Here is a 14,961-nt window from a genome sequence, read left to right as displayed (position 1 = left end):
AGGTTTGTGGTAATGATGGGATCGTTTCTGTTCCTGATTGCATTGCCTATCACTCTGTTGCTACTTCTGTAAGCTGTGATTGATTTCAAGAGTCATAGTTGCTCCTGACATTCAAATCCTTGCATTTGTTTTAAATTATATTTTCCTCTTCTATAAAATGCAATGCTAACCAGTAGCTGCCTCCAAGCACAAAGTATTAAGAAAAAATCTAAACTATAATTAAGTTATTCCCAGAAATCATAGAAACCAACTTGCATCTCATTTCTTTTTTACTGTCAACATTCATTACTAAATATATATTTCATTAAGATACTAGTTTGGTTGGGTCCTTACTGGAAATACAGTTTCTCATGGCTTGACCTTAACTTTATCCATTCCCTTTTGCTTATAGGTCCCCCAGGCCCACCAGGGATAGTGATCGTTGAGGAAATCACTGAGAGCACAGCCACACTTTCCTGGAGTCCAGCCACTGACAACCACAGCCCAATCTCCTCATACAACTTGCAGGCTCGCAGCCCCTTCTCCCTGGGCTGGCAAACAGTAAAAACAGGTAAGAGGCTCTAAGGCAATGTCAGACACCACCAGAGCAGCTTCCTATGTCATGAGCTATATTTGCTAACAATCTTAGTAGGATTATCTTGGATTCTGGAAATTTTATTATTTATGACAATATTAATCATTGTTGCCTTCTTTTTATAAAGTCACTTTGCTTTCTTCTTTTCTCATTTCCCAAGGAAGGACCACATGATTTATCTTTGTTTATTGAAATAACCTTAGACTCACATAAAAGTTGCAAAAATAATACAAAGATTCCCAGTGGGCCCATCCCTCACCTTGCCCCAATGAAAATATTCTACATAACAATGGCACAATGATCAAATCAGGAAACTGACATTGATACAATGCTATAAACCACAGATCACATTCAAATTTCACCCTTTTTTACATGCAATATTTTTAGGGTATAGTTCCATAAAATTCTATGAAATTTTATTATATCTATTCAAATCGCTACCAAGACAGATAAAGAACTGCTCCATTACTCCAGTTTCTTGTGCTACCCCTTTAGAGTCACACATCTGTTTTATTTATAAAAAGAAAATCTAACATAAAATCACATTATTTAAAACAATACAGCATTTTAATGCTTACTTCTAAGATGTTTGCCTTCCAGTTGCATTATTTTAAAAATAATTTTCTTCCCTGAAAGTTTTCTCATCACATTATAACTAAACTTCCCTTCCCTCTCCAAATGTGGCTGTCTGCAGGGATATGTGAAATTACACTCAGTTGATAGTTATCACCAATTTAGCGTACTGGTGAAAAAGTGTACAGTATCTATAAAATGTAATCTTCAGAAGTAGTTGTCCATACTGAGCAGGGATTTGTGATTTTACTTTCTATCTAAATATAAAATTGATTTACCTGCATAGAAGTGAAATATAAAATCAGTAAAATACCTGAATGCAGTAACCATAAAACTCAATTAATCTGAATGTTATAGGAGTAAAGTGGTCCATTTCATTGCTTAAATAAATTAAATTTGAGCAGAAACTTGTTTTGGGGTAAAAATTTGAAATTTAGGGGAAAGAGTATATTCATCCACATGCAAAATGCAATTCTGGTTTTTATTTTTTTTTTCTTAATTTATTTATATATTTATTTTACTTTGGCTGGGTTGGGTCTTTGTTGCTACACAGCCTTTCTCTAGTTGTGGCAAGCAGGGGCTTTTCTTTGTTTGGGTGCATGGGCTTCTCATTACGGTGGCTTCTCTTTTTGCAGAGCACGGACTCTAGGCACATGGGCTCAGTAGTTGTGGCACACGGGGTTAGTTGCTCCACAGCATGTGGGACCTTCCTGGACCAGGGCTTGAACCTGTGTCCCCTGCACTGGCAGATGGATTCTTTTTTTCTTTATTTTTTTAAACATCTTTATTGGAGTATAATTGCTTTACAATGGTGTCTTAGTTTCTGCTTTATAACAGTGAATCAGCTATACACATACATATATCCCCATATTTCCTCCCTCTTGCATCTCCTTCCCACCCTCCCTACCCCACCCATCTAGGTGGTCACAAAGTACCGAGCTGATCTCCCTGTGCTAGGCGGCAGCTTCCCACTAGCTATCCATTTTACATTTGGTAGTGTATACATGTCCATGCCACTCTCTCACTTCGTCCCAGCTTACACTTCCCACTCCGTGTCCTCAAGTCCATTCTCCATGTCTGCGTCTTTATTCCTGTCCTGCCCCTAGGCTCTTCAGAAACATTTTTTTTTTGATTGCATATATGTGTTAGCATACAGTATTTGTTTTTCTCTTTCTGAATGACTTCACTCTTTATGACAGTCTCTAAGTCCATCCACCTCACTACAAATAACTAAATTTCGTTTCATTTTATGGCTGAGTAATATTCCATTTTATATATGTGCCACATCTTCTTTATCCATTCATCTGTCAATGGACACTTAGGTTGCTTCTATATCCTGGCTATGGTAAATAGAGCTACAATGAACATTGTGGTACATGACTCTTTTTGAATTATGGTTTTCTCAGGGTATATGCCAAGTAGTGGGATTGCTGGGTCATATGGTAGTTCTAGTTTTAGTTTTTTAAGGAATCTCCATACTGTTCTCCATAGTGGCTGTATCAATTTACATTCCCACCAATGGTGCAAGAGGGTTCCCTTTTCTCCACACCCTCTCCAGCATATATTGTTTGTAGATTTTTTCAGGATGGCCATTCTGATGGTGTGAGGTGGTACCTCATTGTAGTTTTGATTTGCATTTCTCTAATGAATACTGATATTGAGCATCCTTTCATGTGTTTCTTGGCAACCTGTATATCTTCTTTGGAGAAATGTCTATTTAGGTCTTCTGACGATTTTTGGATTGGGCTGTTTTATTTTTGATATTGAGCTGCTTGAACTGCTTGTAAATTTTGGAGATTAATCCTCTGTCAGTTGCTTCATTTGCAAATATTTTCTTCCATTCTGAGGGTTGTCTTTTGGTCTTGTTTATGGTTTCCTTTGCTGTGCAAAAGCTTTTAAGTTTCATTAGGTCCCATTTGTTTATTTTTGTTTTTATTTCCATTTCTCTAGGTGGTGGGTCAAAAAGGATCTTGCTGTGATTTACGTCATAGAGTGTTCTACCTGTTTTCCTCTAAGAGTTTTATAGTGTATGGCCTTATATTTAGGTCTTTAATCCATTTTGAGTTTATTTTTGTGTATGGGGTTAGGGAGTGTTCTAATTTCTTTCTTTTACATGTAGCTGTCCAGTTTTCACAGCACCGCTTAATGAAGAGGCTGTCTTTTCTCCATTATATATTCTTGCCTCCTTTATCAAAGATAAGGTGACCATATGTGCGTGGGTTTATCTCTGGGCTTTCTATCCTGTTCCATTGATCTATATTTCTGTTTTTGTGCCAGTACCATACTGTCTTGATTTCTGTAGCTGTGTAGTATAGTCTGAAGTCAGGGAGCCTGATTCCTCCAGCTCCGTTTTTCTTTCTCAAGATTGCTTTTGCTATTCGGGGTCTTTTGTGTTTCCATACAAATTGTGAAATTTTTTGTTCTAGTTCTGTGAAAAATGCCAGTGGTAGTTTGATAGGGATTGCATTGAATCTGTAGTTTGCTTTGGGTAGTAGAGTCATTTTCACAATGTTGATTCTTCCAATCCAAGAACATGGTATGTCTCTCCATCTATTTGTATCATCTTTAATTTCTTTCATCAATGTCTTATAGTTTTCTGCATACAGGTCTTTTGTCTCCTTAGGTAGGTTTATTCCTAGGTATTTTATTCTTTTCATTGCAATGGTAAATGAGAGTGTTTCCTTAAATTCACTTTCAGAATTCTCATCATTAGTGTAAAGGAATGTGAGAGATTTCTGTACATTAATTTTGTATCCAGCTACTTTACCAAATTCATTGATTAGCTCTAGTAGTTTTCTAGTAGCATCTTCAGGATTCTCTATGTATAGTATCATGTCATCTGCAAAGAGTGACAGCTTTACTTCTTTTTTCCAATTTGGATTCCTTAACTATCTTTTTCTTCTCTGATTGCTGTGGCTAAAGCTTCCAAAACTATGTTGCATAACAGTGGTGAGAGTGACAACCTTGTCTTCTTCCTGATCTTAGAGGAAATGGTTTCAATTTTTCACCATTGCGAACGATGTTGGCTGTGGGTTTGTCATATATCACCTTTATTATGTTGAGGTACGTTCCCTCTATGCCTTCTTTCTGGAGGATTTTTATCATAAAAAGGTGTTGAATTTTGTTGAAACCTTTTTCTGCATCTATTGAGATGATCATATGGTTTTTTCCTTCAATATGTTAATATGGTTTATCACATTGATCGATTTGCGTATACTGAAGAATACTTGCATTCCTGGGATAAACCCCACTTCATCATGGTGTATGATCCTTTTAATGTGCTGTTAGATTCTGTTTCCAATATTTTGTTGAGGACTTTTGCATCTATGTTTATCAGTGATATGGCCTGTAGTTTTCTTTCTTTGTGACCTCTTTGTCAGGTTTTGGTATTAGGGTGATGGTGACCTTGTAGAATGAGTTTGAGAGTGTTCCTCCCTCTGCTATATTTTGGAAGAGTTTGAGAAGTATAGGTGTTAGCAATTCTCTAAATGTTTGATACAATTTGCCTGTGAAGCCATCTGGTCCTGGGCTTTTGTTTGTTGGAAGATTTTTAATCACAGTCTCAATTTCAGTGCTTGTGATTGGTCTGTTTATATTTTCTATTTCTTCCTGGTTCAGTCTAGAAGGTTGTGCTTTTCTAAGAATTTGTCCATTTATTCCACGTTGCCCATTTCTTGACATATAGTTGCTTGTAATTCTCTCTCATGATCGTTTGTATTTCTGCAGTGTCAGTTGCTACTTCTCCTTTTTCATTTATAATTCTGTTGATTTGAGTCTTCTCCCTTTTTTTCTTAATGAGTCGGTCTAATGGTTTATCAATTTTCTTTATCTTCTCAAAGAACCAGCTTTTACTTTTATTGATGTTTTCTTCATTTCTTTCTCATTTATTTCTGATCTGATCTTTATGATTTCTTTCCTTCTGCTAACTTTGGGGGTTTTTTGTTCTTCTTTCTCTAATTGCTTTAGGTGTAAAGTTAGGTTGTTTATTTGAGTTGTTCCTTGAGGTAGGATAGTATTGCTATAAACTTCCCTCTTAGAACTGCTTTTGCTGTATCCCATAGGTTTTGGGTCCTTGTGTTTCCTTTGTCCTTTTCTTCTAGGTATTTTTTTTATTTCCTCTTTGATTTCTTCACTGATCTCTTGGTTATTTAGTAATGTATTGTTTACCCTCCATGTGTTTGTATTTTTTACAGATTTTTCCTCTATTTGATATTTAGTCTCAAAGTGTTGTGGTCGGAAAAGTTAATTGATATGATTTCAATATTCTTAAATTTACCAAAGCTTGATTTGTGACCCAAGATATGAACTATCCTGGAGAATGTTCCATGAGCACTTGAGATGAAAGTATAATCTGCTCTTTTTGTATGGAATATCCTATAAATATCAATTAAGTCCATCTTGTTTAATGTATCATTTAAAGCTTTTGTTTCCTTATTTATTTTCATTTTGGATGATCTGTCCATTGGTGAAAGTGGGGTGTTAAAGTCCCCTAGTATTATTGTGTTACTGTCGATTTCCCCTTTTATGGCTGTTAGCATTTGCCTTATGTATTGAGGTGCTCCTATGTTGGGTGCATAAATATTTACTATTCTCATATCTTCTTCTTGGATTGATCCCTTGATCATTATGTAGTGTCCTTCCTTGTCTCTTGTAACATTCTTTATTTTAAAGTCTATTTTATCTGAGATGAGAATTGCTACTCCAGCTTTCTTTTGATTACCATTTGCGTGGAATGTCTTTTGCCATCCCCTCACTTTCAGTCTGTACGTGTCCCTAGGTCGGAAGTGGGTCTCTTGTAGACAGCATATATATGGGTCTTGTGTTTGTAATCATTCAGGCAGTCTATATCTTTTAGTTGGATCATTTAATCCATTTACCTTTAAGGTAGTTATTGATATGTAGTTCCTATTACCATTTTCTTAATTGATTTGTGTTTGTTATTGTAGGTCTTTTCTTTCTCTTGTGTTTCCTGCCTAGAGAAGTTTCTTTAGCATTTGTTGTAAAGCTGGTTTGGTGGTGCTGAATCCTCTTAGCTTTTGTTTGTCTGTAAAGTTTTTAATTTCTCTGTCAAATCTGAATGAGATCATTGTTGGTAGAGTAATCTTGGTTGTAGGTTTTTCCCTTTCATCACTGTAAATATGTCCTGCCACTCCCTTCTGCCTTGCAGAGTTTCTGCTGAGAGATCAGCTGTTAACCTTATGGGGATTTCCTTGTATGCTATCTGTTGTTTTCCCCTTGCTGCTTTTAATATTTTTTCTTTGTATTTAATTTTTGATAGTTTGATTAGTATGTGTCTTTGCATGTTTCTCCTTGGATTTATCCTGTATGGGACTCTCTGCACTTCCTGAACTTGATTGACTGTTTCCTTTCCCATATTCAGGAAGTTTTCAACTATAGTCTCTTCAAATATTTTCTCAGTCCCTTTCTTTATCTCTTCTTTTTCTGAGACCCCTATACTTTGAATGTTGGTGTGTTTAATATGGTCCCAGAGGTCTCTGAGACTGTCCTAAATTCTTTTCATTATTTTTTCTTTAGTCTGCTCTGTGGTAGTTATTTCCACTATTTTATCTTCCAAGTCACTTATCAGTTCTTCTGTCTCATTTATTCTGCTATTGATTCCTTCTAGAGAATATTTAATTTCATCTAAGCGTGGTTCATTGGGTTGGGTAAGCTTCCTAGTAGAGGGGACTAGTGCCTGTGTTCTGGTGGATGAGGCTGGACCTTGTCTTTCTGGTGTGCAGAACTGTGTTCGGTAGTATGTTTTAGGGTGTCTGTGATCTTATTATTATTTTAAATAGTCTCTCTGCTGCTGGGTGTTGTTTTGTTTCTGTCTTCCTAGTTTTCTGGCATAGGGTGTCCAGCACTGTAGCTTGCTGGTCACTGAGTGGAGCTGGGTCTTAGCATTGAGATGGAGATCTGTGGGAGAGCTTTTGCCTTTTGATATTACATGGATCCCTGAGGTCTCTGGTGGACTAATGTCCTGAACTTGGCTCTCCCACTTCAGAGACAGAGGCCTGACACCCAGCCAGAGCACCAAGACCCTGTCAGCCACACGGCTCAGAAGAAAAGAGAGAATAAAAATAATAATAATAATAATAAAATAAAACAAAGTTATTAAAATTTAAAAATATATTATTAAAAGTAAAAAAATTAAAAAGTCATAAAAAAGGAAAGTAAGAAAGAAAGAAGTGAGCAGCCAAACCAATAAACAAATCCATCAATGAAAACAATTGCTAAAAACTATACCAAAAAAATACAAAAACAAAAAATAAACAGACAGGAAGAACACTAGGACAAATGGTAAAAGCAGTGTTATACAGGTAAACTCACACAAAGAAGCATACGCGTACACACTCACAAAAAGAGAAAAAGGAAAAAAAAAATGTTTAACTATATTATAAAAAAAAAGGAAGAGAGCAACGTAATCAATAAAAAAATCTACCAATGATAATAAACTCTAAATACGAAACGAAGATAAACATAAAACCAGAAACAAATTGGATTCAGAAAGCAAACCCCAAGTCTACAGTTGCTGCCAAAGTCCACCACCTCAATTTTGGGATGATTCATTGTCTATTCAGGTATTCCAGAGATTCAGGGTACGTCAAGTTGATTGTGGAGATTTAATCCACTGCTCCTGAGGTTGCTGGGAGAAATTTCCCTTTCTCTCCTTTGTTCGCACAGCTCTTGGGGTTCAGCTTTGGATTTGGGCCCGCTTCAGCATGTAGGTCACCTGAGGGCATCTCTTCTTCACTCAGACAGGACAGGGTTAAAGTAGCAGCTGATTAGGGGGCTCTAGCTCACTCAGGCCGGGGGGACGGAGGGGTACGGAATGGAGGGTGAGCCTGTGGCAGCAGAGGCCGGTGTGATGTTGCAACAGCCTGAGGTGCACCATGGGTTCTCCTGGGGAAGTTGTCCCTGGATCACGGGACCCTGGCAGTGGCGGGCTGCACAGGCTCCTGGGAGGAGAGGTTGGATAGTGACCTGTTCTTGCACACAGGCTTCTTGGTGGCTGCAGCAGAAGCTTTAGCATTTCATGCCCGTCTCTGGTGTCCTCACTGATAGTCGTGCCTCGTGCCCATCTCTGGAGCTCGTTTAGGCGGTGCTCCATATCCCCTCTCCTTGCGTACTCTTTTGGGAAGTCTGAGGTCTTCTGGCAGGTGTATTCTTAACCACTGTGCCACCAGGGAAGTCCCACAATTCAGGTTTTTCTTGATATTAGGTTCCTATATTAATTCATAGAATTCAGTATGATTATCTTTATAGTGTACTATACATGTGTATATATTTATCTTGTAATATATGTAATTGTGGGTATTAGACTCATTCCTGGTTCCATTTTAACCCTGTGATAATATGCAGAGTCAAGAAATTTGGGGAATGTCTATGTTCAGTAGATAATTCTGGAAAGGACACAAATTCAGACCACATGAACAGGTTTCTACAAGAATTCTTATAACCTCCATTTATAAGATGTTCCCACGTCATCCTTAGTGTGAGAGCCCAAACCTTTTGCTATGCTGCCAGGAAATGGATTCACCTTCAGATCTCATGTGTGCACTCAGAAAACTCATTCTCCTGCTTGTGGCTATGCTCCCTGCCCACTCTTGCCACATTGCCCACAATATTTACTTCTTGGGAAGTTTCACTTGTGGGTACATTGCAATACATATATATGTTTCCTTGCTCATCCATGCCCATGTTCTTGTGTTTCTTACCTTAACACATGGTACGGCAATACAGGACATCTAATCTTCCATAGTTTCCTAGTTACTCTTATTTCTTGATTTCTTACATACCTTGATTCACCTGTTTCTACTTTTTGTTGTTTGATAGATTAATAGATAATGATAGATAGATAGATATGTATATATATATATCTTGTACATATATATGCATATATACATATATAAACTAAAATATTTTGGCATAAGCTAGGGAAAAACAAAAGCGAAGTGTGTGTGCGTGTTGGGGTGTGTGTGTGTGTGTGTGTGTGTCTTGTATGTATAGAGGGCTTAATTTTTTGGATTAAATGTTATTTTAGGTGTTTGCTTATTTATTTAGAAGTCCATGATATAAGGTTGCATTTTTATTTTTCTAATATAATTTGAATGTTGTAAATATTTTTGAGTAAAGAGTTCTTTTTAAATTCAGTTCAACAAGTAATTATTAAAAAAACCTATGGTTGTACTGTATTTATAAGTAAATATATATTTTTCAGAAATATATTTCTATAAATGATCAATTTTATTTGCCCTTGATAGTAATAGTTCTCCAGCAAGGAGTCTCCTCACCTAAGGTAGTCACACCTTTCTCTAAAACTCAGCATCTCTTGAAGCTACTGGTAGAGGCTTTGCCATCCTCCAGGCAAGCCAAAGAGCAGTCCTCACCTTTTGCATGCTCTAAAGGAGATGTTTTAAATGTTTCCTGGGTTTTGCCCCTAGCTCAAACTGACCATAACTTTTTTCATGCCTGTGATGGGGAAAGAAGTCCTTCTGGATGCAAATCATCTCCACTGGGCAGCAGGTCTTTTGTTTTCATAGTTACTATCTCACCTAAATCAATTTCAGTAGAGATATGCTCTAATGCAGAAACATATGATAGAAAAAAAATTTAGTTCTGCAGTTTGAACTCTCTGATGAAGTTAATGCAACACATAAGCTAGCATTTAAAAAGCTCTTAAAATTCCGTTATATGCCAACATGAATACAAAGAATAATGAGTTCCTCATTTTTGACAAATGAAGTAACGAATTGCACATGGGCCTTCTAACTGAGCACATCTGGAATTAACTTATCAATGCCGCCCACCCAAAAATAAGACTTAAAACAGGTGACTGTGAATGGGGCTGTTTATTCATCTTGAAAGTATGAAAACAATCATAAGAAATAGATGATTTCACTTGCAAACCCCCTTTTCTGTTCAAACTAATTGTTTTTGATTTGAACAACTGACTTTCCTCTTTGTATTATTGAGCAGTATTAGCTGACCTAGTTTTTTTGACTATGTCTGATTAAGAATACCAAATCACCTATAATCAAAGAATTGATTGGCCTTTATTTACTTAATTCAAATATGTTTCTTAACTATTCTTCAATCAGTAGATATGTCTCCTCTTTGTGGATAGTTTCTACTGACTGATTGGTGGTTAAATTTATCAACTAAACAGGTTTATTATTTTAATATAATTTAATTTAATTTAATTTTTGGATACAATTTTTTAACAGGAAAAGCATTTTAACAAGTTTTTCTCCTGCAATCAACATGCAGTCCTCCACTAAATTTGCTGTGTGTTCTCTCTGAAGCAGAATGTTTTCTTTGAAACCAACTGGTCTCCAGAATTCCAGAAAGACTAATTTTATAGAAAGACACAAGCAGGGCTTTAAAAATGCTTCCTTTGATATACATACTCCATTATCTTTAATCTCCACAATATTGCATTTGAAATCAAAATCCTAATTTTATAAAAATGTTTCTATTCTAGTTCATATTGTATGTTATTTCATCAAAAATATTAATACCTTCAACTCTTTTTTTTTTTTACAATTTTTTAATAGCCCTTACAAGTAGCAATGAATTCAGAATTCTAAACTTTTTTTTATCATTTTCAAAGAGCAATTAGAATTAAGGATGATGGAGAGGATATGGAATAGGGGTGGGAGTCTTCATTTTTTGTTAACATCTTTATTGGAGAATAATTGCTTTACAATGGTGTGTTAGATTCTGCTTCATAACAAAGTGAATCAGCTATACATATACATATATCACCATATCTCCTCCGTCTTGCGTCTCCCTCCCACCCTCCCTATCCCACCCCTCTAGGTGGTCACAAAGCACTGAGCTGATCTCCCTGTGATATGCGGATGCTCCCCACTACCTATCTATTTTACATTTGGTAGTGTATGTATGTCCATGCCACTCTCTCACTTTGTCCCAGCTTATCCTTCCCACTCCCCGTGTCCTCAAGCCCATTCTCAATGTCTGCATTTTCATTCCTGTCTTGCCCTTAGGTTCTTCAGAAGCTTTTTTTTTTTTTTTAGATTCCATATATATGTGTTACCATACAGTATTTGTTTTTCGCTTTCTGACTTACTTCACTCTGTATGACAGTCTCTAGGTCCATCCACCTCACTACAGAAACTCAATTTTGTTACTTTTATGGCTGAGTAATATTACATTTTATATATGTGCCATCTTCTTTATCCATTCATCTGTTGATCGACACTTAGGTTGTTTCCATGTCCTGGCTATTGTAAATAGAGCTGCAATGAACATTGTGGTACATGACTCTTTTTGAATTTTGGTTTTCTTGGAGTATATGCCCAGTAGTGAGATAGCTGGGCCATATGGTAGTTCTATTTTTAGTTTTTTAAGGAACCTCCATACTGTTCTCCATAGTGGCTGTATCAATTTACATTCCCACCAACGGTGCAAGAGGGTTCCCTTTTCTCCACACCCTCGCCAGCATTTACTGTTTGTAGATTTTTTGATGATGACCATTCTGACTGGTATGAAGTGACAACTCATGGTAGTTTTGATTTACATTTCTCTAATGAATAGTGATATTGAGCATCTTTTCATGCGTTTGTTGGCAATCTGTATATCTTCTTTGGAGAAATGTCTATTTAGGTCTTTGGCCCATTTTTGGATTGGTTTGTTTGATTTTTGATATTGAGCTGCTTGGGTTGCTTATAAATTTTGGAGATTAATCCTTTGTCAGTTGCTTCATTTGCAAATATTTTCTCCCATTCTGAGGGTTGTCTTTTCATCTTGTTTATGTATTCCTTTGCTGTGGAAAAGCTTTTAAGTTTCATTAGGTCCCATTTGTTTATTTTTGTTTTTATTTCCATTACTCTAGGAGGTGGGTCAAAGAGGATCTTGCTGTGATGTATGTCATAGAGTGTTGTGCCTATGTTTTCCTCTAAGAGTTTTATAGTGTCTGGCCTTACATTTAGGTCTTTAATCCATTTTGAGTTTATTTTGGTGTATGGGGTTAGGGAGTGTTCTAATTTCTTTCTTTTACATGTAGCTGTCCAGTTATCCCAGCACCAATTATTGAAGAGGCTGTCCTTTCTCCATTGTATATTCTTGCCTCCTTTGTCATAGATTAGTTGACCATAGGTGCGTGGGTTTATCTCTGGGCTTTCTATCCTGTTCCATTGATCTATGTTTCTGTTTTTGTGCCAGTACCATACTGTCTTTATTACTGTAGTTTTGTAGTATAGTCTGAAGTCTGGGAGCCTGATTCCTCCAGCTCCGTTTTTCTTCCTCAAGACTGCTTTGGTTATTCGGGGTCTTTTGTGTTTCCATACAAATTGTGAAATTTTTTGTTCTAGTTCTGTGAAAAATGCCATTGGTAGTTGTACAGGGAATGTATTGAATCTGTAGTTTGCTTTGGGTAGTATAGTCTTTTTCACAATGTTGATTCTTCCAATCCAAGGGCATGGTATATCTCTTCATCTGTATGTATCATCTTCAATTTCTTCCATCACTGTCATAGTTTTCTGCATACAGGTCTTTTGCCTTCTTAGGTGTGTTTATTCCTAGATATTTTATTCTTTTTTGTTGCAATGGTAAATGGGAATGTTTGCTTACTTTCTCTTACAGTTTTTTCATCATTAGTGTATAAGAATGCAAGAGATTTCAGTGCATTAATTTTGTATCCTGCTACTTTACCAAATTCATTGATTAGTTCTAGTAGTTTCCTGGTAGCATCTTCAGGATTCTCTATGTATAGTATGATGTCTTCTGCAAACAGTGACAGCTTTACTTCTCCTTTTCCGATTTGGATTCCTTTAATCTCTTTTTCTTCTCTGATTGCTGTAGCTAAAACTGCAAAAACTATGTTGAATAATAATGGTGAGAGTGGAAAACCTTGTCTTGTTCCTGATCTTAGTGGAAATGGTTTCAGTTTTTCACCATTGAGGATGATGTTTGCTGTGGGCTTGTCATATATGGCCTTTATTATGTTGAGGTAAGTTCCCTCTATGCCTACTTTCTGGAGGGTTTATATCATAAATGATGTTGAATTTTGTCCAAAGCTTTTCCTGCATCTATTGAGATGATCATACGGTTTTTCTCCTTCAATTTTTTAATATGGTGTATCACATTGATAGATTTGTGTATACTGAAGAATCCTTGCATTCCTGGGATAAACCCCATTTGATCATGGTGTATAATTCTTTTAATGTGCTCTAGGATTCTGTTTGCTAGTATTTTGTTGAGGATTTTTGCATCTATGTTCATCAGTGATATTGGCCTGTAGTTTTCTTTCTTTGTGACATCTTTGTCTGGTTTTGGTATCAGGGTGATGGTGGCCACATAGAATGAGTTGGGAGTCTTCCTCCCTCTGCTATATTTTGGAAGAGTTTGAGAAGGATATGTGTTAGCTCTTCTCTAAATGTTTGATAGAATTCTCCTGTGAAGCCGTCTGGTCCTGGGCTTTTGTTTTTTGGAAGATTTTTAATCACAGTCTCAATTTCAGTGCTTGTGATTGGTCTGTTTATATTTTCTATTTCTTCCTGGTTCAGACTCGGAAGGTTGTGCTTTTCTACAAATTTGTCCATTTCTTCCAGGTTGTCCATTTTATTGGCATATAGTTGCTTGTAGTAATCTCTCATGATCCTTTGTATTTCTGCAGTGTCAGTTGTTACTTCTCCTTTTTCATTTCTAATTCTATTGATTGGTCTTCTCCCTTTTTTTCTTGATGAGTCTGGCTAATGGTTTATTAATATTTTTATCTTCTCAAAGAACCAGCTTTTAGTTTTATTGATCTTTGCTATTGTTTCCTTCATTTCTTTTTCATTTATTTCTGATCTGATCTTTATGATTTCTTTCCTTTTGCTAACTTTGAGTGTTTTTTGTTCCTTTCTCTAATTGTTTTAGGTGTAAGGTTAGGTTGTTTATTTGAGATTTTTTTTTGTTTCTTGAGGTAGGATTGTATTGCTCTACACTTCCCTCTTAAAACTGATTTTGCTGCATCCCATATTTTTTGGGTCATTGTGTTTTCATTTTCCTTTGTTTCTAGGTATTTTTTGATTTCCCCCTTGATTTCTTCAGTGGTCTCTTGGTTATTTAGTAGTGTATTGTTTAGCCTCTGTGGGTTTGTATTTTTTACAGATTTTTTTCCTGTAATTGACATCTAGTCTCATAGCATTATGGTCAGAAAAGATACTTGATATGATTTCAATTTTCTTATACTTGTCAAGGCTTGATTTGTGACCCAGGATATGATCTGACCTGGAGAATGTGCCATGAGCACTTGAGAAGAAAGTGTATTCTGTTGTTTTTGGATGGAATGTTCTGTAAACATAAATTAATTCCATCTTGTTTAATGTATCATTTAAAGCTTGTGTCTCCTTATTTATTTTCATTCTGGATGATCTTTCCACTGGTCAAAGTGGGGTGTCAAAGTCCCCTACTTTGTGTCCCCTACTATGATTTCCCCTTTTATGGTTGTTAGTATTTGCCTTATGTATTGAGCTGTTGCTATGTTGGGTGCATAAATAATTACAATTGTTATATCTTCTTGGATTGATCCCTTGATCCTTATGTAGTGTCCTTCTTTTTCTTTTGTAATAGTCTTTATTTTCAAGTCTATTTTGTCTGATATGAGAATTGCTACTCCAGCTTTTTTTAAATTTCCTTTTACATGGAATGTCTTTTGCCATCCCCTCACTTTCAGTCTGTATGTGTCCCTAGGTCTGAAGTGGTTCTCTTGTATACAAAATATATACTGGTCTTGTGTTTTTATCCATTCAGGCAGTCTATATCTTTTGGTTGGATCATTTAATTCATTTACATTTAAGGTAGTT

The 14,961-nt window shown here is 36.2% G+C and overlaps 1 protein-coding gene across 2 annotated transcripts in view; it reads left to right on the top strand.

Moving 5' to 3' along the window:
- Positions 1-14,961, top strand: part of CNTN5 (contactin 5) — a 1,402,912-nt gene that overhangs the window by 1,290,894 nt on the left and 97,057 nt on the right. For both annotated transcript variants that reach the window (XM_059930535.1, XM_059930534.1), the window contains exon 17: positions 392-550. In XM_059930535.1, coding sequence (XP_059786518.1) covers positions 392-550 — 159 coding nt within the window. The remainder of the gene's footprint in view (positions 1-391; positions 551-14,961) is intronic.

This window comes from Balaenoptera ricei, chromosome 8 (genome assembly GCF_028023285.1).
Source record: "Balaenoptera ricei isolate mBalRic1 chromosome 8, mBalRic1.hap2, whole genome shotgun sequence".
Taxonomy (NCBI): Eukaryota; Metazoa; Chordata; class Mammalia; order Artiodactyla; family Balaenopteridae; genus Balaenoptera; species Balaenoptera ricei.
The sequence above is the reverse complement of the archived record's forward strand: the minus strand, read 5'-3'. Positions and strand labels throughout refer to the sequence as shown.